The 23,952-nt window shown below is 43.7% G+C and overlaps 1 protein-coding gene across 2 annotated transcripts in view; it reads right to left on the reverse strand.

The window, feature by feature from the left end:
* GYG1 (glycogenin 1) overlaps window positions 1-5,980 on the reverse strand; it is a 40,897-nt gene extending 34,917 nt beyond the window's left edge. Inside the window, exons 1-4 of one of the 2 annotated variants that reach the window (XM_061419175.1) lie at window positions 5,682-5,980; window positions 2,845-2,980; window positions 731-905; window positions 279-441 (exon numbers count right to left, since the gene is read on the reverse strand). In XM_061419175.1, coding sequence (XP_061275159.1) covers window positions 279-441; window positions 731-905; window positions 2,845-2,980; window positions 5,682-5,868 — 661 coding nt within the window. In that variant the 5' untranslated portion in view covers window positions 5,869-5,980. The remainder of the gene's footprint in view (window positions 1-278; window positions 442-730; window positions 906-2,844; window positions 2,981-5,681) is intronic. The other variant, XM_061419168.1, reaches the window with a different exon arrangement.
* Window positions 5,981-23,952: the final 17,972 nt, after the last annotated feature.

A 23,952-nucleotide genomic window follows, 5' to 3' on the forward strand; every position in this document is an offset into this window, starting at 1 on the left:
GAATTCCTGAATAACCATGGTTGCTTTAATCATACTCCAATTTAGGCACAGGAAGATCAATGAATGGCAAGTCTGTAAAACAGCCTAGGTACCTATAGGAAAAAGATGCATACACACACACAAAACACACTATTTCCCAGAACAACATGACTTAAAACGCTTGTCTTATCACATGTATCACTATCTTGTAGACACAAGGAAACGTAGCAACTCCCTGAGAAGAGCAGCCCCTAGAAGTTATTCACAGCTTATCTGATACAAGGAAAACAGATACGTACCATCAAAACTACCTTGCTCGGAAGCAAGATGCAACAGCTGATTGTATGTTTCGACTGAAGGCTGATAAACAAAGACTCCAGAATTGAAGCAGTCAGGCCACCCTGGGTCTGGTGCCGCCGACAATTCTTCTCTCTCAAAAAGATCGTCAATATTGGCTAGGACCTGATTCAAGGGTAAGGGGGTGGGGAGAAGGGAAAGCATTTCAGAACTGTTCTTCTATAGCATAACCCTTCCTAAGTTCTCCAACACACAAGATGCAATCTGTTGCTGGTCTTTAACTCTTCAGATGACACCTGTGAGGCAGACTGCTCCTACTCTCCTTCAACACCTGACACTTTTCACAACAGCAGTTTTATCTGAACTTTACTGTCAAGTCCTGACAGCATTCTTCACATGCCTAACCGCTTTCAGTTACTATATCCATCTCTCCAGCCATCAAAGTCATACTCACCAGAGTATCTGCATCCATGAATACACATTTTGAGTACTGTGTAAGTGACCAGCAGTGGAGTTTAGTCAACGTGACACCCAACTCAGGCCTCTTCATTAAGGTTAGATGTGCTGAATCACCGCTGTCCAGGACATCTACCATAATGACTTCATCGAAGACTGTCTCTAGAGCTTTCCTGTCAAAATAAAATCCAGAAAACAGCTCTTAGCATCTCTTCAGAACAAATGACCCAGACAACATAAGACTGCATTCTTATTAGCTTATTGACAACTACAGCAATCTATTACTTTGGTATGTTAGTCTCTTAAGTATGTTCTGACTTCAGCACAAACTTTTAATTTGCATGTGCAGTTAACTTCACTAAAATGCCAAGACTTATGGTGAGGATGAACTACTTGTCTTAAACACTATCATAGAAGAAGTTCCGTACCACTGACTACCAGTCAAATTGTGAAACAGCCTGTAAAAATGTAACTCATGTTTGGTCAGATGTCTTTTCAACAGCCTCTGTCTTTAACGATATTTTATTAGAACTGCTTCTTGCTGACCGCTGAATACTTTTCCAAGTGATGCTGAGTTAAGGCATACAATATCTGCACTGACGCCTATAACTAATAATTTTTGCTAAAGCAGCTGACAACTGCCTGAAACTGTGTGTCGTAAAAGAAGTTGAGTGACTCAATTACTCGGTTTCCATTCTTTTGCATCAAATATAACCAGCATGTATTATATGCTTAGCACCCCTGGCATGAGAGACTCACTTTGGTTTGTGAGGTATAACACCTATCTCTGCCCAAAATTAACTAAAGACTTACTTTAGAAAGCAAGCCAGAGGTGAGAGAAGTCGGGGTGTACTTCTTAGGTGAGACACTAAACTCAGCACAAGAAAAAACACAGGATAAAGACAGACCATCACTGAAAGTTTATAACAATATCAAGCATGGAGAACAAAACTGGTATTGTGCTAGTAATCTCCAAAGCTGTACAAAAATATGTTCCAGTTCACACTGTAAACTTGATTTCTTGGAAAGAAATGATTGGTGTACCACTTACCACAGGAAAGGGGGCTTGGTTTCTTGGTTTCTAAGACTACATCCACTTTCTTACAGTATCCTCACTAAAGTGATTACAGATTAGGACATACACATAGGAGACAGTTTGGGGGTAATTTGGTTTTCCTAAATTACCCTTTAGGAACAAGATTGTTAGCGTGTGAGATATACGTATGCATATATAATGCCTCTTTTTCAGGGGTCCTTGGCATGTGCTTATATTTTTTGAAAAGAGTCACAAAAGGGGCATTTTCAACTTCTAAAAGGGATAAAAGAACGCAAAAATAAAGCAATACAGAGGTGCTAGTGTGGCAAGATACTCTTAAATAAGTTAGTATGAGGATCAAGGCAGTTGATTGAGATACTTCAAAATTTAATTCCAAAAAAGTAATATGCACTAACCCAATCAACAAGCAGCTTGTACCCCTCAGGGTCTCTCCTAGCAGGACCCCTAATTCAGAGAGCCCTTTGGAAAATATCTAGTCTGCTGAATTGTAAATAAAGATCATTAGGTCAGATGGTGTCAGATGTGGTGGAGAAAACTGCTGCTGCTGCTGCTAAGTCACTTCAGTCGTGTCCGACTCTGTGCGACCCCATGGACGGCAGCCCACCAGGCTCACCCGTCCCTGGGATTCTCCAGGCAAGAACTGCTACTTTCTTTCAAAGGCAAGGGAGGTTTGCTTGGCTGGAAACAGAAACAATAGCCCCTGTTCCCTTTGGGGGAAAGGTATGCAGGTGAAGGAGGAGGACACAGAGGGAACGGCTGGACTGAATCACTCACTTGGATCACCCGGAGAGGACCTGCCTATGAGAGAGCCCAACTCCTGGTTGTGATCAGTAAGCACAAGGGCCAGAACTCCACCTCCCAGATGGAGCTTGGGTGGAACATCTCCCAAGAGCCAGGAAGAGGTTTCAGACCCAGGAATCCTTCACTCAGCAGCTCTCATCGTTCTCCACCAGCACTGAATCTCTGGAAAGGGTCTGGCCTTAAGGTCCACTGATGCTAGAAACAGGGGAGGTGATGTCAGAGCCCAACCAACAGCCTGGCAGCAAGGTCCTCACCTCATAGAGTCCGAGACCTGTGGGGTGATGAGCACAACCAGCCTCCTGGTGGTCCTGTGCTGTTTCAGAGACAAGCCCAGGACCAGGGCTCCTTTGGCGTAGGAATCGTTTGTGGTCAGTGTCACAAAGGCCTGATCTTAAAACAAGGAAAACAGAAGGTATTCATTACATCATTCTAACTAGAAAACATGACCCCAGGACCCTAGTCAACCAATAATTGGGCAAAATCAACTCCTCTGTGATCAACCTGCTCGATTAATAAAGGAAGAACCTCTTGGGGGATGGGGGGTGGGAGAGAGAACCCAGTGCCCACTTTCAGAGTGTCTCAATACCATTCTTTAGTAGGAGATCATTGGCAACCTTCAAGAGGCTATAAAAATTAAATCTAACTTAGAGTCCAGACACACTAAATTCTCAGACGACAAAGTAGCTTAACACCCAGAGGGCAATTACCAGGTAGTAGAGAAGAGATCAAGAAGTGCATTTTCTGTTTGTCCTACAAGGTATCATAGACAGTATTCTCAGTCAAGAACAAACCCAGCCAACAACCTCAACTGAGAGCATCTGAAGCAGAGCCCATATTCTTCATCCTGGTGCTCACATGTGCCAAGCCTCCGGCTTTTTCAACTCTTTCCTCAACCTGGAGCAAAGACTCCACAGTCACCCAACCATCTCTCCAGAGACACTTTGAGTCTCTCTTAAACATCACTTCCCCCAAGAAGCCTTCCCTCCTTGATGCTTCCAGCTAAATAGTGGCCCATCACTGTTGAATGGATTTAGGGACTACCTCACAAGCTCCAGCAAACCTGCGTCCTTTTCCTTGGAGAAGCAAGCACTACATCCTACCCAGTACCCTGGGGCCCCTCAACCCTCTCTTTCACACCCATGCTTGTTCTCAGTCGCTCAGTCCTGTCTGACTCTTTGTGACCCCCTGGACTGTAGCCCGCCAGGCTCCTCTGTTCATGGAATTTTTTAGGCAACAACACTGGAGTGGGTTGCCATTTTCTCCTCCAGGGACTGTCCCGACCCAGGGATCAAACGCACATCTGCTTGGCAGGTGGATTCTTTACCACCTGGCCACCAGGGAATCCCCTCTCTCTCACACACACACCCACATTCAAATATCAATCTCCAATAATCACTTAGTTGCAAATACATGAATTATTCTTCCTCCTGAACAGGCCTTACCCTTCCAAGGCCACCAGCCAAGCCTTTAGGATTTCTTTAGTCCTTCCCAGGATGATTCTGGGACACATTCCCTCTCGAAAGGGATTTTAACGTTAAAACAGGTTGGTGGGCATACAAACACAAAGGATCCAGTGCTGCTGGGGCTCACGTGGGTCACTGTTGCCCAACTGGGCAGTTGGGACACTGTAACGAAGTCACTCTGATTCTGTCTTAGGTTTCCTCTTCCTCCCTTTGCCCATTTTCCAGTGGAGCCTGGAGGCAAATTCCATTGAGAAGTAAGAGGAAATTGTAGGCTGTCCAGTGAGCCAGCACAGTCCCCATCCGAAGATTTGAGGGCAACCTTCACATATAGCCTTGGATTCTCTGTTAAGCATTAGAAGGTCTAGAGTTTCTACCTGCACCTCGCCCTCCTCCAGGGTCATCTGCTTCTAGGAAAGCTCGGAACAGGGCCCCCATCCCTTGACATACCCATCAACCTCTGCCTGTTCTCGTTTCTTCAACCCGTCATAAGATAGCAATATTTTAGTCAGCCCACCACAGGGGCGCTTAACCTGGGGCATGATGAATGATGTTTCAACTCAAAGATGGTCCTGATTCCAGGACCATGCAGGAGGGCATGGCAACCCACCCCAGTACTCTTGCCTGGAGAATCGCTGGACAAGAGGGGCTACAGTCTATGGGGTCCCAAAGAGCAGGACATGCCTGAAGCCACTTAGCACACATACACACACCGGGGGATCAAAGAGAAAAGTTTACAGGTAAGTAGGATTCAAGGCTTTCAGGAAGCAAGGATATGGATGATTTCCCAAAGGAAGAGGGAAGCAGGACAACCTTAGGAACTGAGGTTTGCAAGGCAAACCTAGCAAAGGAAAGACCAATGACAGCTGGGGAGGAGGCTAAACCCTCCCAGAGATGGCCGAGCTCCGGGTGACTTCTGCAATCTTTCCGCAGTTCAGTGGCTGTAATAACCCCACTATTAGACTCAACAGCACGGTCTGCGGTCCTCGGGGGCAGACTCGCCGAGCGGCCCGGACACCCTGCAACAAGTGGGCCGGCGCCTTCCCACCGCGCGGGTCCCGCTCCCCGGGGGCGCTCGCCGGGCTCCGGCTTCCCGCAACCCAGCCCCAAAGGCCTAAAAATAGGCTCGGCGAGGCGGCCAGCGCCGGGACTGACGGCCGAGGAGCCGGGCCGGGGCCGCCGGTGTGCCCGTCTCGCGGCCGCCCCTTTCCAGAGGTTCCAACCCGTGGGCTGTGGAGGCGGCGCCCCGCGACCCCGCCGCTCTCCGGCTTCGGGCCGGGCGCCCCGGAGGAGCCGGCTCCCCGCCCCTACGCAGCCCGCCGCAGCTGCTCCGCCCGCCCGCCCGCCCTTCACGGTGCGCGCAGGAGGAAGGGCAAGGAGACGGAAGCAGGAACGGGGGCTTCGGCGGAGGGCCCAGGCGCTGCCCGGCGGGGGCCCCTCGGCTGCGCTCCGGGTCGGGACGGCAGCTCGGGCCCCCGGGGCGGCGGGGCAGCGGCTGACGCAGGAAGCGACACGCCCGGCTGCGGCCAGCCTGCAACTTTGCGGCGGTCTTCGTCCTGCCGGGAGCTCCCCCGGGGCAGAGGGCCGGCTGCGGGGGGAGAAGCGCTGCGGCAGCGGCGGGCGGCGCGTACCTGTCATGGTGCAGCCGGGGGCGCGGGCGGCCGCCACAGCCGCAGCCGCAAGTTCGTGACTCGGAGACGCCGGGCGCGGGGAGCGAGCGCGGCCGGCGAGGAGGCGCGGCGGGAGCCGAGCGTCCGCCCGGAGCGCTCTTATAGCGGCCGTCACGTGGCCGCGCACGCTCCCCGCGCCCGCCGGCATCCTCGTGGGGAGGCGGCCCCGGGACTGCGGGACCCCGGTCCTCACCCAGCCTTTCCACTGGGGGGCTGGGCTCCGCGTCCACGTCCGTGGCCGCTCCAGTCCTGGTCCGGCTCCTGCGGGGCACCTGCCTGAAACCGTGAGCTGGGACTTTGGAGGGGGATTTTAGCGGCAGAGTGTGGCATCCCAGGGACAAACTCCCAAAGAAGCCAAGGATTAGGGAACTTTACAAAACAAAAACCCCAGATCACTCCAGTTAGAATAATTCATCTGAACGTAAAGTTTAACTGCACTTTCTTCACCTGGAATTCCAAATCACCCTCCGGAAGCATTTCTCAGTGTACTCACAGCGGTTTTGTGGCCTTAACCTAAAAACAGAATACATTTTCAGTACGTTAGATTCTCGAAGTCCTCTGCATCAATTAGATATTTCAGTGTTTCATTGAATTGTCAAACGTTAACTCAATGAAGTAGGTTCTATAATCTTTACAGATGAAGAAGCTGAGTCACAGAAAAGTCACTTGTCTATGGTCGTATCATGTAAGTGGAGAAAGTAGGGTTTGAACCATAGCAGTTTTGTTACATCCGGAGAAGGCAAAGGCACCCCACTCCAGTACTCTTGCCTGGAGAATCCCATGGACGGAGGAGCTTGGTAGGCCATGGTGTCGCTAAGAGTCGGACACGACTGAGCGACTTCACTTTCACTTTTCACTTTCATGCATTGGAGAAGGAAATGGCAACCCATTCCAGTGTTCTTGCCTGGAGAATCCTAGGGACAGGGGAGCCTGGTGGGCTGCCGTCTATGGGGTCGCACAGAGTCGGACACACTGAAGCGACTTAGCAGCAGCAGCAGCAGTTTTGTTACAGAACTGACCTTGCAAGCAAGACCATGGCATCTCTGGTACTCTGGTGCCCAAAAGGTTAGTAAACTATGGGTAGTACAGTCTTTTAGGTTAATCTGTTTCACAAATCATGAAAAGGTGAGTTTGTCATTTTTCTAGGAAGTTGAGAAATAGTTCTCTGATGTGATCATACCCTTCTCTCCCATCTCTTCCATCCAGTCCAATCACACAGGAAAGCAGCAGCTAGTATTGAAACAATTCTCTGCAAACAATAGTTGCTCAGTGTCTGCTGAATGGAAACCAAACAGGAAGTTGACAACATCAGTTGAAACAACCAAACAGATGCTTTAGATAAGTGATTTATTTGTCAAGGTGGTATTGCTATTCTCAAACCAATCCTGTATGTGTGCTTAGTCACTCACACAACTCCTTCCAACTCTGCAGCGCTGTAGGCTGTAGCCCACCCTGGAATTTCTGACCATGGAATTTTCCAAGCAAGAATACTGGAGCAGGTTGCCATTTCCCGCACTGGGGAATCTTCCTGACACAGTATTTGAACCCCAGTCTCTGGTGTCTCCTGCTTTGGCAGGCAGATCCTTTACCACTAGTGCCACCAGGGAAGCCCAAACTAATTATATCACTGTTTATTCAAGTGTAGGCCTGGACCTCCTACATCAGAATCACTTGGGGGCACTTGTTAAAAAGGCAGATTTTTGGTTCTAAGCCCAGACCCCTGAATCAGAATCTTAATAATAGAACCCAGGAATCAGCATTTTAAATGTCATCTCTGGGAGACTCTTGACTCCTTTCCCCCATCCTGACCATAGCAATTGACACCACTCATTTGCTTCGGAACGCTGCCTGATTACTTGGCATTCTAAACTTCCTTTGAAGGAAGTGGAAATGTGGGGAGAAGGTGCAGTAAGTGGATTACCACTTACTCAAAGCCTACAAGTTTAGAAGAGTTGGAGCTCTTTAAGGACGATAAGGCTTCCCAGGTGGTGCTAGTTGTAAAGAACCCGCCTGCCAATGCAGGAGATAAAAAAGATGAGGATTCAATCCCTGGGTCAGGAAGATCCCCTAGAGGAGGAAATGGCAATCCATTCCAGCATTCTTACCTGGAGAATCCCATGGACAGACGAGCCTGGTGGGCTACTGTCCATAGGATCCCAAAGAGTTGGAGATAACTGAAGCAACTTAGCAAACACGCAAGGAAGATAAAAGGCTATAGCTGAGTTGCACCTACCTGAGGAGAGGAAAGGGGCGCTAGTGGTAAAGAACCCGCCAGCCAAGCAGGACATGTAAGAGACGCAGGTTCAATCCCTGGGCCAGGAAGATCCCCTGGAGGAGGAAATGGCAACCCAGTATTCTTGCTTGGAATAGCCCATGGACAGAGGAGTCTCGCACCCTACAGTCCACGGTGTTGCCAAGAGTTGGACACGACTGAAATGACTTAGCACACATATGCACCGGGAAAGGGAAAACAGAGTGGTGCTTTCAGGTTTGAATTGCTCTTTTCCATACTGATAAGTGGACTCGAGAGAGTGAGGTTTTCCTCTTTCACCCAGGAACCCTCCTACCCTTATGACACTTAACCACCTGCTGCTTGAAGTCTAAGTATTCATACTGGGCTCCCACAGGATGTGGTTCTGGGGCCAGAAGGGCAAAGCCTAGAGGAAGAGCTGTGGACAACTAGAACTAGCAGGCTTTCCTTAGGAACAGCTCCTCTCGGCTCCACACTCCCCCCAACCCCCTTCCCACCCCACACCCCACCAACCCGCAGTGTTTCAGTAAAAGCAGTCACCATAGCCTCCTTTCCTGTGTTTCATATGAGAAAAACATTTACATGAAACAGAGTTACAGAAACAGAGACTTTGCAGCTTTTACCACATTGAGTCAAATAGGGGCATTTTGAGGTTGCTACAATCTATTCTTAGATGTTGTCTTAATTGAGATTACTAATAGTGACCCACTGACCAGTTTTCCTGACGCTATTCCACATTGAGCTTCGTGAATTATGAGATCAAAGCGTCTCAAATTTTAATGTGACCACAAATTGCCTGGGGATTTTGCTGAAATGCAGATTCTGACTCAGTGGTTTGGGGTGGATCTCTCAGGTGATGTCCCAGGCTATGGACCAAGTAGGTATTCAAATGTTCTGGCTTATAAGGCTTTGCAGGTGGTAGATAGATACTACCTGCAAATACTACCTTAATACATGTACCGAGACAGATGTTTGAGACTTTCATTTGTTTATTGTTTTTCTGTGAAATTTAAACTTGTAGAATTTCTGATTCCTAAAAGAAGATTTAAGGTTAAAAAAAAAATTGGTATTCTACAAGAGTACCCAGAACTATTAACCATTTAAACTTTTGCTAAATCCATATACTCAGCATGGTTGGTCCAAATTAATTTTTAGTTGGCCTTGGAATGCATTATGTAATTTTTTTTTGGCAGGATACGTACCTTCCTGATTATGTTTTGTTTAAGATAATGCTGAAATCAGTTTGCATTCCCTTGAGCACACATGCTAATTGATGGTGGGAACAACTGACCTGGAAATATAATCAAGAGCAGAGGGCAATGTGCGGCCCTAAGACACAAACAGTTCCCACAGACAGTCCATGGAATAAATACACCGCATCTGGCCAAACACAGGAACTAACTAGGTAACTGACAGCCTAAAAGTTTTCCCTTAATTGATAATACATAAAATCCATACCTGGAATTGTTGCCAGTGACCACAACCCTGTTCATATCTAACTGGAAGCTTAGTTTCAAGATATATTATCCTTCGAGGCCTAAAGGAGTCCATTCTTTACTCAAGAGTTGGAGTTCCAACTCCACAAGTTGCAAGAGCTTGGTGACCAGCTACATTACCTTAAAAGAAAGTTTTGTTGTTGTTCGATCGCCAAGTCATGTCCGACTCTGTGACCCCATGGATTGCAGCATGCCAGGCTTCCTTGTCCTTCACCATCTCTTGGAGTTTGCCCAAATTTATGTCCATTGAGTCAATGATGACATCCAACCATCTCATCCTCTGTCACCCTCTTCTGCCTTCAATCTTTTCCAGCATCAAGGTCTTTTCTAATGAATCAGCTGTTCACATCAAGTGGCCAAAATATTGGAGCTTCAGAATCAGTCCTTCCGATGAATATTCAGGGTTGAGTTCCTTTAAGATTGACTGGTTTGATCTCCTTGCTGTCCAAGGGACTCAGTCTTCTCCAGGACCACAGTTCAAAAGCATCAATTCTTTGGTTCTCAGCCTTCTTTATGCTCTCACATCCGTACATGACTACTGGAAAGACCATAGCTTTGATTATACGGACCTTTGTCAGCAAAGTGATGTCTTCACTTTTGAGCACACTGTCTAGGTTTGTCGTAGCTTTCCTGCCAAGAAGCAGTTGTCTTCTAATTTCATTGCTGCAGTCACCTCCGCAGTGATTTTAGAGCCCTAAGACAGGAAATCTGTCACTACTTCCACCATTTCCCCTTAAAGATATTGGGTTTTAAGCTGACTTTTTCACTCTCCTCTCTTACCCTCATTAAGAGGCTCTTTAGTTCCTCTTGCTTTTGCCATTAAAGAAGTATCATTATATCTTTATGGAGATATAATTCACATACTGTGAAATCAAGCTATTTAAAGTATACAATTAGGGGCTTCCCTGGCATTTGGTGGTTATGACTCTGTAGGCGGCATGGGTTCCATCCCTGGTTGGGAACTAAGATCCCACGTGCTATGAGGTGTGACCGAAAAAAAAAAAAAAGGCACACAATTAGTTTTTAGTATATTCACAGAGTTGTGTAAACATCACCACAATTTAAGTAGAGAATATTTTCATCACCCCAAAGAAACCTATAACCAGTTGCAATCATTCCTTTTTCTTTCCCCTTTCCTCAGCACTCAGTCAACTACTAATCTATTTTTTGTCTCTATAGACTTGTCTATAGAGATTTGCCTATGTGTAGTCTTTTATAACTGGGTTCTTTCACTTAGCAAAATGTTTTTGTGATTCTTCAATCTTGTGGCATGCATTATTAGTATTTCATTTCTTTTCATTGCCAAATAATATTTCATTATATGGATATACCAGTTTTAATTATTCATATCATGGATAAACATGTTGATGGGCATTTCAGTAATTTCTGTTTTTTAGCTATATGAGTAATGCTCCTATGAATATTTGTTTCCCAGCTTTTGTGTGAATATATGTTTTTCTTTCTCCTGGATATATACCAAGAGTAGAATTGCTAGATCAGTTAGTAACTCTGTGTTTAACATTTCAAGAACGGCTAGACTTTTCAAAAGTATAGGCATCATTTTGCATTCCCACTAGTAGGAGAGTTCTAATTTCTTTACTTTTTAGCCAATACACGTTATTGTTTTTTTTTTTTTTTTTTTTTTTATGGCTATTCTAATGGGTTTGGAGTGGTATTGGCCATTTGAGAATCTTCTTTGGAGAAAGGTCCATTCAAACCCTTTACCCATCCTTTAACGGAGGTGGTTTTTTTATTTTTGAGTTGTAAGTTACTGTTTTTGTTTAGTTACTAAATCACGTCTGACTCTTTGGTGACCCTGTGGACTGTAGCCCCCCAGGCTCCTCTGTCCAAGGGATTTCCCAGGAAAGAATACTGGAGTCAGTTGCTATTTACTTCTCCAGGGGATCTTCCTGACCCAGGGATCAAACCTGAGTCTCCTGAATTTGCAGGCAGATTCTTTACTACTTAGCCACCAGGGAAACCCTTTTGAGTTGTAAGAGTTCTTTGTAAGATAGGAGTTTGAGATTAACTTATATCTACTGTGAAAGTCACTCAGTCGTGTCCAACTCTGCAACCCCATGCACTGTTCAGTCCATGGAATTCTCCAGGCCAGAATACTGGCATGGGTAGCCTTTCCCTTCTCCAGGGGATCTTCCCAACCCAGGAATCGAACCCAGGTCTCCTACTTGCAGGAGGATTCTTTACCAGCTGAGCCACCAGGGAAGCCCAATTTATACACACTACTGTATATAAAATAGGTAAACAACAGCAGCTACTGTATCGCAAAGGGAACTATACTGAATGCTTTACAATTATCTATAGTGAAAAAGAATCTGAAAAGGAAACTGAATCACACATATGTGTATACATATATACTATATATATATAAATAACCGGATCACTTTGCTCTACACTGGAAACTAACACAGTATTGTAAACTAGCTATATTTCAATTAAAAAATCTGGGAAAAAAGAGGTCTTTACTAGATACAAGTTCTTTTCAGATATATATTACATGTATATAATTTGCAAATATATCTTCCCATTCTATGGGTTGACTTTTCTTGCTAGTATATTTTGTAGCAAATAGTTTGACATTTCTACATAATCAAACTTCTTTCTTTTTTTGTTTGTTTGTTTTTGCTTTTGGTGTCATATCTAAGAAACCATTGCCTAATCCAAAGTCATGAAGATTTACCCCTAAGTTTTCTTCTAAGAGTTTTATAGTTTTAATTCTTAAATTTCGGTCTGTAATCCATTCTGAGTTATTTTGTGTGTGTGATCTGAAGTAGAGGTCCAACCTCTTTCTTCTCAGTGTGAACACTGAGTTGTCCCAGCACCATCTGTGGAAAATACTATTGTTTCTCTTTGGAGTTGTCTTGGCACCTTTTGAAAAATCATTTGACTGTAAATGTGAGAGCTCTATTTCTGGACTCAATTCTATTCCATTGACATATATGTCTATCCTAATGCTAGTTCCATGGTTTCTTGATTTCTGCAGCTTTGTAGTACATTTAGAATTGGGAAGGGTGAGTTCTCTGTTTTTATTCTGTTTTCAGATTGTTTTGGTTATTCTGAATCCTTTGCATTTTCATATAAATTTTAGGATCAATTTATTAATTCCTACAGTAAAGGAAGCTGGAATATTGATAAGCTTGCACTGAATTTGTGGCTCAATTTGGGGAGTATTGACAACAATTAAGCCTTCTGATCTATGAACGTAGGATGTCTTTTCATTTACTTAAATCTTCTTTAATTTCTTTCAGCAATGCTTACTATTCTATTGCCTTTTAAAACATATAACAAAACTCAAACAATTCAGGCTTGTTAGCTATATAAATCCCACAGGCATGGCAGCTGATTTTCATATCTGCTAGATACTCTAAATTTATATTCCTGGCTAAAATCTGATTATTATTTAACTTCATACAAGCAACAATATCTTGGCCTATCATAGGACTGCTGCTGCTGCTAAGTCACTTCAGTCGTGTCCGACTCTGTGTGACCCCATAGATGGCAGCCCACCAGGCTCCCCCGTCCCTGGGATTCTCCAGGCAAGAACACTGGAGTGGGTTGCCATTTCCTTCTCCAATGCATGAAAGTGAAAAGTGAAAGTGAAGTCGCTTAGTCGTGTCCGACCCTCAACGACCCCATGGACTTCAGCCTACCAGGCTCCTCCGTCCATGGGATTTTCCCGGCAGGAATACTGGAGTGGGGTGCCATTGCCTTCTCCTCATCATAGGACAACCTTGACAAATCTTCACTTTGGCTTTTTGTTAGTAATGACTGACACATACTTGATGCTAAGCTTCTTATACATATTAAATCATTTAACCTTCCCAGCAATCTGATGAGGTAGTCTCTACTCCCTACTTTAGAGGTGAGGCTCAGAGCTTGCCCAACATTTTGCAGCTAGTAATTTGTACAGCTAGGATTTGAATCAGGTGGCTTGCCTCTCCAGTCTGTGTACTAACCTCTGTTTGGCAATGTGTGTAGGTGTGCACTACTAAAAAACATATGTGTACGTGAAAAGTAAGTCTTGCCTGCTACCTTCCCCCCAGCCCAGCTACCATGTTCCCCTCCTAGAATGGCATTATCTTCTTGACTTTTCCCATGGTTTTAAGGATGTCACAAAAAACTCACTGTTGTGACTTTTCCTATGTTGCTGTTCAGTTGCTTAGTCACGTCCGACTCTTCACATCAGGAGGCCAAAGTATTGGAGCTTCAGCTTCAGCGTCAGTCCTTCCAATGAATATTCAGGGTTGATTTCTTATAGGATTGACTGGATTGATTTCCTTACTGTCCAAGGGACTCTCAAAAATCTTCTCCAATACCACGGTTTGAAAGCATTAATTCTATGGATTCTATTTTTTTAAATTTTATTTATTTTTGATGCTACACATGGCCTTTTTCTAGTTGCAGTGCGCAGGCTTCTCACTGCTGTGACTTCATCTGGTTTCTAATCATGGGCCCTAGGGCACACGTGCTCAATAGTTGCTGCATGTGGGCTTTGATGCCCTGAGGCTTGTAGGATCTTAGTTCCCAGACCAGGGATCAAACCTGTGACCCCTGCTTTGGAAGGCAGATTATTAATATTAACCACTGGACCACTAGGGTTAATAGGTCCCTCCTATGGGCTCTTGTAGATGTTTCTTGGTGTCACAGAATTTCCTCTTTTAGAGGCTCCATGGGAAAATTTTCACCTTGGTCTTGGTATCAGAAAGAGTGTTGTACGCCTTAATACTTAGTTTTTTTTCATTATCTAATAGACATTTTGAGTTATATTAATTCTTTTTTTCTTTTTTTAGGCCACTGGCTGCAGTCCATGGGGTCGTTAGGAGTCGGACACGACTGAGTGACTTCACTTTTCACTTTTCACTTTCATGCATTGGAGAAGGAAATGGCAACCCACTCCAGTGTTCTTGCTTGGAGAATCCCGGGGACGGGAGAGCCTGGTGGGCTGCCGTCTATGGGGTCACACAGAGTCAGACACGACTGAAACGACTTGGCAGCAGCAGCAGCAAGAGGCTTAGAGCAAAATTTGTAACTTTCCATTAGTTACTTGGCTCTTCACCCTGCATTTATTTATGCTTTAACCTTTTTTCTCCATTATTACCCTGCCTGATTTATTTCTGAAGTTGCTGAGATCCTTTGGAAGTGGGGAAAGAATGTGGAATTAATTAGTAAATAATTAAGTGATCAGAGTTTTTGTGGGAGTAGAGAAGGGAAGATGACATTTCAGCTCAATTTGGGTGACTGGAGTTTTTTGCAGTGATCTGTCAGTAAAATGAAAATTTCATAGACAGGCTTAACTGATCCAGACATGGGAATAACCTGTAATTAGTTTAAAATCTTAAAAAGACACAGTAATGGCTTGATTTGTCAGCCTTAGTTTTATTATCTATTCTAACCAGTAATATAATAACAACATGATAATGGTCAAAAGGGAGGGATAAGGTTGTCCAGTTTCTCAAATGTATTTCAAATATTTTTCACCTTTCAAGTTCTAGTTATCATATTTGTGATCTTTTAGTTGATGGATTGCCATTTAAATTAGCTAATTATCAGGCTGAAATTAGGAGAATCTCTTTGGCAGTTACCTTTTCTTTAAAATGCTTTATGATGGCATAATTTATATACAGTTATTTCACTTTTTCACACGCTAGTAATGCTCAAAATTCTCCAAGCCAGGCTTCAGCAGTATGTGAACCATGAACTTCCTGATGTTCAAGCTGGTTTTAGAAAAGGCAGAGGAACCAGAGATCAAATTGCCAACATCTGCTGGATCATGGAAAAAGCAAGAGAGTTCCAGAAAAGCATCTATTTCTGCTTTATTGACTATGCCAAAGCCTTTGACTGTGTGGATCACAATAAACTGTGGAAAATTCTGAAAGAGATGGGAATACCAGACCACCTGACCTGCCTCTTGAGAAATTTGTATGCAGGTCAGGAAGCAACAGTTAGAACTGGACATGGAATAACATACTAGTTCCAAATAGGAAAAGGAGTTTGTCAAGGCTGTATATTATCACCCTGTTTATTTAACTTATACGCAGAGTACATCATGAGAAACGCTGGACTGGAAGAAACACAAGCTGGAATCAAGACTGCCGGGAGAAATATCAATAACCACCCTTATGGCAGAAAGTGAAGAGGAACTAAAAAGCCTCTTGATGAAAGTGAAAGTGGAGAGTGAAAAAGTTGGCTTAAAGCTCAACATTCAGAAAACGAAGATCATGGCATCCGGTCCCATCACTTCATGGGAAATAGATGGGGAAACAGTGGAAACAGTATCAGACTTTATTTTTCTGGGCTCCAAAATCACTGCAGATGGTGACTGCAGCCATGAAATTAAAAGACGCTTACTCCTTGGAAGAAAAGTTATGACCAACCTAGATAGCATATTCAAAAGCAGAGACATTACTTTGCCAACAAAGGTTTGTCTAGTCAAGGCTATGGTTTTTCCTGTGGTCATGTATGGATGTGAGAGTTGGACTGTGAAGAAGGCTGAGCGCTGAAGAATTGATGCTTTTGAACTGTGGTGTTGGAGAAGACTCTTGAGAGTCCCTTGGACTGCAAGGAGATCCAACCAGTCCATTCTGAAGGAGATCAGCCCTGGGATTTCTTTGGAAGGAATGATGCTAAAGCTGAAACTCCAGTACTTTGGCCACCTCATGCGAAGAGTTGACTCATTGGAAAAGAATCTTATGCTGGGAGGGATTGTGGGCAAGAGGAGAAGGGGACGACAGAGGATGAGATGGCTGGATGGCATCACTGACTCGATGGATGTGAGACTGGGTGAACTCTGGGAGTTGGTGATAGACAGGGAGGCCTGGCGTGCTGTGATTCATGGGGTCGCAAAGAGTCGGACACGACTGAGCGACTGATCTGATCTGATCTGATTTCACTTTTTAAAAGGATACAATTCAATGAGTTTTAACAAATATACAATCATATAACTATCACCACAATTATCTCCAAAACTTTCTTATTGCATCTTGTGGTCAATTCCATTCTCCTCCCCTGCCAAACGCAGCTCTGATTTCCATCTGTATAGATTTACTTTTTCTAGAATTTCATAGAATGCAATCATACAGTATGTAGGCTCTTGTATATGGCTTCTTTTACTTAGCATGATGCTTCTGAGATTTATTCATGTGGTTGAATATCAGTGATTCATTCCTTTCTATTGCTGAGTAGGATTCTTTTGCCTGCATATACCACAATGTAATTATTTCAGCCGGTGGACATTGGAGCTGCTTCTACTTGGGTTTTATTAATAAAGCTGCCAGGAATATTCAAAGGAGTGGGATTACTGGGTTGTATAGTATGGTATATTTAATTTTATAAAGAAACATTTAGCTTTATAGGAATGGCAGTTAACTTTCAAAGGTCATTGCCAAATTTAGATACAATCATGAAGAACAGAAGTTATTGTTTTTATACAAATCAATTATGTCTTAAGATGATCATATGTCCATTCATAGTTCACTGAGAGAAAAGGGGACATAAATCCCCATGTGTATCACTGCAGAATTTCTTTTTTATAAGCATGGCAGTGTCATTCACTTCTACTTGTCCAGCATGTGTACACATGGGAACTCATTTGAGAAGGACTGGAAAAGATGACCCCAAGGTTCATTACAATCCAAAGTCTTAGTGCTCTGTCAACTGCAGGGATTTTGCCCAAAGAGCAGAAAACATAGACAGAGAAAACATTACCAAACCTCAAGGTCACAATATATATTATAGAAAGTTTTCTCCCATGGATTGTGTCTTTTGATCCTCAAAATAGCCAATCGTTAATCCAGCTGGATACATGACATTTTCACAAGGCCACTCTGGGAATCTAGAACAGTTTTAGTCTTCTTTTTTAAAAACTAAGCTTCTAGTTTTAAAAATATTAAAGGCTGTAACAAGCACCCCCACCTAACTCAGAGCCATCTTCACATCACTGAACTATACTTCATCCCTCAGACTCTTTGTATCTCTGATTCAGTCTCAACCTTGAACCTCTAAGGTGAGGATGAGGGTGAGGGATGTATTATCAAGCACAATGTTTGAAAACAAAGTTTCATTTTTTGGTTTCTGTCCTGTCTTTTTCTTTTCCATTAGGAAAATGATTTTCTTTAGCTCATGTGGAATGTATATGACCAGTGATGTAACAGATATGGAGAAAAGAAGAAATTGTTCAGGGTTATTTTAGTAGAGAGTAGCAAATCTGGGTCTCCTTAAGCTGTGCTGCTTCACTGCCATGTAAGTGGGAAGCAAAGCATTCCTCAGAATTTAGGACCTCAGAGATACTCATTTCCAATGAAGACAATCAATACATCAACAGTACCCCACCATCTGCTGCTGCTTTTGACGTAAGGGAAGTGGAGGAATGAATGGGCACTGGATTTTTGAAGAAGCTCTCTAAGAATAAAAATAAAGGTAGAAAGTAAAAGAAGATGGATGAATGCAAGAAGGAGCTTGAGAGAGGCTCCCAGGCCATGGGCAGGCAGAGAAGGAGAAGGGGTGAGTTAAGAGTAAAGAAAGCTCCAAGGTGCTGGAAAAGCTGCTGTTAAAGGACATACATGATTTCCCTCCCTATGATTCCCAAGCAGCTGCTAGAATAGATCCTGTTGCATATTTCTGGTTCCAGGGAGGGGTCATTTAAATGAAGGCTTAATGATTTCTTGGAGTGTCCTAAAATCCTGAAGTACCTCCACGAGTCTGAAATTCTTTTTGATGACAAATATGTCACCTACAGTTAGAAAAGTAAATTCTGATTGATGGAGGAGAGACACTTATATTGAGTGCTAATTAATATCAGGCACAGTAAAGAAGAAGTCCTACATATATGATCTCATTTCATTTTTTAGCAGCCTGTGCAAAAGACTAGTAGCTCCATCTGGTAAACAAAAATGATGAAACCGAGAGGTTAAGAGACTGATAACTTTCAATGTGTGTCTTTGTCTTTTGTGAGCCAGTAAAGAAGACTCTGTGTCCAGAGGTATTTTTGTCATATATGAGTACGTTTGGTTTGGCTTGAAATGACTGCTGAAGATTTTTTAAAACGAAGTGCCTAGTAAAGCAACACGTTTTCAGAGGATACATTGATTGAGGTATCACTATTTTGCACATAGAGCAATTATAGTAACATGATTGTTAGAAACATGAATACCTAGTGCTATTGTTGTCATTTGCAAATTGAAAAGGTGTTTATGTACAAGCAGACATCTCCTCAGTCCTGGTACTAAAACTTTTTAAGGACTATTTAAGGTTTTTTTCCCCCCAAATATCTATTTTAAACAATTTTTTCCCAGTAAGGCAAGAAAAAGTGACTTACTATTATTTTGTACAGAAAAATAAGGTCCTTGAGCTAGAAAATACTAACTCATTTCTATTTTTAAAAAGTTAATTTATTTTAACTGGAGGCTAATTACTTTACAATATGGTAGTGGTTTGTTTGCCATGGCTCTTAAAGTTATGCAGCTGGCTGCTTTCACTTTTGCTTCTGATGAACTTTCAAGTTCTTTGTGACCAGATAAACATTTCCCCCTCAGAGAAGGCAATGGCACCCCACTCCAGCACTCTTGCCTGGGAAATCCCATAGATGGAGGAGCCTGGTAGGCTACAGTCCATGAGGTCGCTAAGAGTCGGACACGACTAAACGACTTCACTTTCACTTTTCACTTTCATGCACTGGAGAAGGAAATGGCAACCCACTCCAGTGTTCTTGCCTGGAGAATCCCAGGGACAGAGGAGCCTTGTGGGCTGCCATCTATGGGGTCACACAGAGTCGGACACGACTGATGTGACTTAGCAGCAGCAGCAAACATTTCCCCAAACATTTCAGATTTTGTTCTGTTGGATGATTGAGATAATTTTTGATTTGGAATTAAACAGCTGTAAAAATTTACTCAAGTACCCACCATGTTAACCTTCATTGGAAAGGATTTAGGACTCACAGTCTCCTAACATCTGTATTTCAGAAAGACTTGCAATCAGTAGTTGAAGGGTGTGTGGGTGAACTGGCTCCGTGCAGCACAGACTGACCTTGAACTGAAGATTTTTCTCGGCCAGTTTACATTAGGAAAATCCCTCCTGCAGCCCAGGATCTTCCTTGACTGTTACAGAGCCAAAAGCTGTCGTCAGAATTTGATACTACACCTCTCCGTGCCAAACAGGATCCCATAGCCAAAACCTGTTCTGTCATGGTACATCATTAGGACTCACCCGGCTTCTGGCCTGGCCAAAAGTTTAGGAGGGGTGATGGTATCTAACCTCCCCGGGCATATCAGAAAATCAGCATGTGAGCTGCTTGGCATGTTCAGTTGGTGTCAACTGAGGGCAGCCCTTTCTGGAAGCCAGTGGGTTCTCCCAAAGGGAGATGAGGCAAAGATGCCCAGCACCTGCCCTGAAGTGATACTGCTTAGGATTCTGGTGTGTTAGGCTAGAATCAAATTCATGAAAAAAGTGTGTGACCACTGTTAAGTGAAACTCACAAGGCGATGTCTGTAAGAAAGGCAGTACCCACCCCAGGGGCAAGCAGAAGAATGGCTTGTATCAAAGATACTGGTTCTCGAAATTTGACCAACAGACCTAGACAAATAGACTTTGAAAGAAATAGTATTTACCTGCTGCTGTTGCCGCTGCTAAGTTGCTTCAGTTGTGTCCGACTCTGTGCTACCCCATAGACGGCAGCCCACCAGGCTCCACCGTCCCTGGGATTCTCCAGGCAAGAACACTGGAGTGGGTTGCCATTTCCTTCTCCAATGCATGAAAGTGAAAAGTGAAAGTGAAGTCACTCAGTTGTATCTGACTCCTAGCAACCCCATGGACTGCAACCTACCAGGCTCCTCTGTCCATGGGATTTTCCAGGCAAGAGTATTGCAGTGGGGTGCCATTGCCTTCTCCAAGTATTTACCTAGAAAAGGTGTTTAGATACTTTTCGAGGTCAGGAGAAAAATGTTTCACAGCACAGAAAGCCCTGCAGTTCCCAAGAAATATGCTCAGCTGATAAGGACAGCTGGGTGTTTCTGACAGACCTGGGACACAGCACCATGTATTCCCTGCTCACAGAATCTTTTTGGATTGGAGGCTTAAAAGTTTAAGGCCTTAAATGGAAGCCAAGTAATCAAGACATAGCTGATGTTAAAGGTGAAGTTTACATAAGGAAAAAAATGGAAGGCAGAGGTTAATACAGGAATCCCCATTGATTTAAGATTTGATTTTTCTCTTTTGGAGACTTTATAGGATTTTCTTTATACTTTTTTTGGTTTCAAGAAGATTGAAAATTGAGTCCACGCTTTCAAGGTTAAAATAAATAGTGTGTGTGTGTGTGTGTGTGTGTGTGTGTGTGCTCAGTTGTGTTTCTTTGCTACTCTGTGGACTGTAGCCCACCAGGCTCCTCTATCCATGGAATTTTCCAGGCATCAATACCAGAGTGGGTTGTCATTTCCTACTCCAGGAGGTCTTCCTAACCCAGGGCTAGAACCTGAGTGTCTTGAGTCTCCTTCATTGGCAAGTAGATTCTTTACTACTATGGCACCTGGGAAGCCCTAAAAATAAATACACCACTGTGTAATTGTCTCAGTTGAAAAAAATATATATATATAAAGAAGGAACCTCAATGAGACAGGTATGAGAGGGTGGAGCCTTGATTCTGTCAAGACCCATACCACTGGTAGGTAACCTACAAATGGGAGGATAATTGAAATTGCCAAGTTTTTCCCCAAGGATGAAGTGGTCTGAGCCCCACATTGGGTCCCATAGCCTGAGGGTCCTGCACCAGGAAGACAAGCCCCCAGAATGTTTGACTTTGAAGGCCAGCAAGACTTATTTTCAGGAGAACCAGAGTACTGTGGGAAATAGATTGCACACTTAAAGAGTGAACACATCACACTTGGACCCAGGTAGAAAGAAGCAATTTAAAAGGAGCCTGGTCAGACCCCTGTGCTGATATTAGAGAGCCTCTTGGAGAGGTACCAAAAAGCTGGGGCTCATCCTGGGGACATAGATGCTAGAAGCAGCCATTTTGGGGAGCGTGTTATACCATGAGGACACTGGTGCTGGCAAGCATCACTTTGGAACCTTCTCTCTGGTTTATTAGCACTGGGACCCAGCCCCACCCACCAGCTTGTCAGCACCTGCGCTGGGACACTTTAGACCAGGCGACTAGTAAAGCTGAGGAACCACCCACCCCCATCTACCACGAGGCCTGCTACTGTAAGATCCCTGAGCCTACAGCCGCCCTGGGACCCGGCCCTGTCCACAAGGGGGCCAGCACCTGGTCTGCAAACTTACATGGAAGTAGTCCCTAACCCCCAGGACCCTGAAGTCAGAAGCCCTGGGACTCAGCTCTACCCACAAGGGGGTGGTCACCAGTTCTAGGCCCACCTGGGCCACAGCCCCACCCACCAGTGGGCCAAAACCTACCTCAGGGCCCTGCAGTTAGAGACCCTGGACCTAGCTCCACTCTCCAGTGGGCTTACGTTTGTCCCAGGATCCAGCCCCACCCACCAGCAACCGACAGCCTCCATATAGGGTAGAGCTTGGCAACCACTGGACTGAGGACCTGCCACAACTTCCAGACTGCCCATAGTCGTCAGCTTGCCACAACAGAAGTACCCTCACAGCCTAAATAAGGGACACGCCTAGAGTCGATAGTTCTAGTGACAGAGGGGAGTATGCTTCTGGGATGCATGGCATGACTTTTATAAAAGGCAGCTTCTCCAAGGTTGGGAAATGTATCCAACCTGCTGAATATATAGAAATAAAAACAGCAAATTAGGCAAAATGAGAGGACAGAAGAATATATTTCAAATGAACAAACAAGATAAAAACCCCAGAAGAACTAAGTGGAGATAGGCAACTTACCTGATAAAGAGTTCAAGGAAATGATTGTAAAGATGCTCAAAGAACTCAGGAAAAGAATGGATGAACACAGCGAGTTTAATAGAGTTAAAAGAAGAATCAAACAGAACTGAATAACACAATAATTTGTTATTTTACTTTATTTAATTTAATTTATTTTAAATTACTCTCTACTGGGATTCTACCAATTTATACTCATACTCCCAGTCTGGGGCCTATGTTTCCATTCTCTTGACAGTGTCTTTCACAAGGCAATTGTACCAATTTATACTCACACCATATATGAAATATTTGAAAAGTTGTATCTCAGTCTAGTTTTGATTTGTATTTCTCTTACTATAAGCAAGGTTGAGTGTATCTTCTCTTTTTATATTTGAATCACTTATGTTTCTTTTTCTTTCTACATCCTCTGCCCATTTTTCTATTGGACTATTGGTATTTTTCTTGTGAGGTATAGTAGCTTTTCACATATTATGAAGATTATCCATTTATCTGATATGAATTTCAATTGAGTGTATATATGTACAGACTATTTTAACAAAGAGTAGATGCTCTGCCCCAGTGGTGTTCAAACATAAGATCCCTTGATAAGAATTTTATATCAGATATTCTTGGATCAAATCTGTGGACCATATGACTTTTAAAGTATATTTCCAATTTCAGCTTTTATACTTTATTGATGAAGGAAATGGCAATCCACTCCAGTATTCTTGCCTGGAAAATCCCATGGACGGAAGAGCCTGCTAGGCTACAGTCCATGGGGTTGTAAAGAGTTGGACATGGCTGAGCGACTTCACTTTCTACCTAACCTAGAAAACCTAGGTCAGGCTAACTCTGCATTCTCCATATAAAGCAGTTTGCTTGAAACACAGTCTACCCAGCATCTCCTCAGAAGACAAAGCCAGAACACTTGGGAAGCACGTACTTGTCCAGTATCCAGCGGCCTGCACCTTTGTACCCTTTCCCCTAGAAAGGAGGAAGCAGCTGTGGCCTCTCACCTTTGAGTATTTTTGGCCAGCAGCCTGGCACTTTGGGAATTTATCCAGCATGCTTTACAGAGGTATTTAGACCCTTTTATGAAGAAAGCAAAGTCATGAAAGGAAACCAAGAACATTAAAGATTCATGCCTCTTGTGTAATTTGGCTGTTAAGATACAAAGCCAATTTCTACTCAGCACTCCTGTAAGATGAACTGAAAACTGCAAAGAAACATGTTTAAAGATAATATGTTTGTATGATAGTTTTGTCGAAATACTTGTACCACACATCTTACAGGCAGCTTGAAAACATTTTGCACGCTAGAAAGATGAAAGCATTCGATATTTATTTCCTGGAGGTGGAAGAAGAATCCTGGGTTTCTGAAGTCCCCAGATGATTCAGTGTATACTCACATAGCTACCAACCATGGGAAATCAGCGAGGCCTCATTGGGATTTTGGACGTGTCAAGAAACAGTATGGGGCCGAATGAAGCAAATGCCAATGTGACGTCAGCAGTTGCTGAAGGATTTTTGTTCAAGTTTTTTTTTTTCAAGTTTAAGAGCAAGACTTCCCTAACTTAGAATGATTAAACACAGAACTTTTCTAAAAGGAATGAAATAATAAGGTTAGGTCATATCGAAAAGTT

The sequence above is a fragment of the Bos javanicus genome, chromosome 1 (genome assembly GCF_032452875.1).
Source record: "Bos javanicus breed banteng chromosome 1, ARS-OSU_banteng_1.0, whole genome shotgun sequence".
Lineage (NCBI taxonomy): Eukaryota > Metazoa > Chordata > Mammalia > Artiodactyla > Bovidae > Bos > Bos javanicus.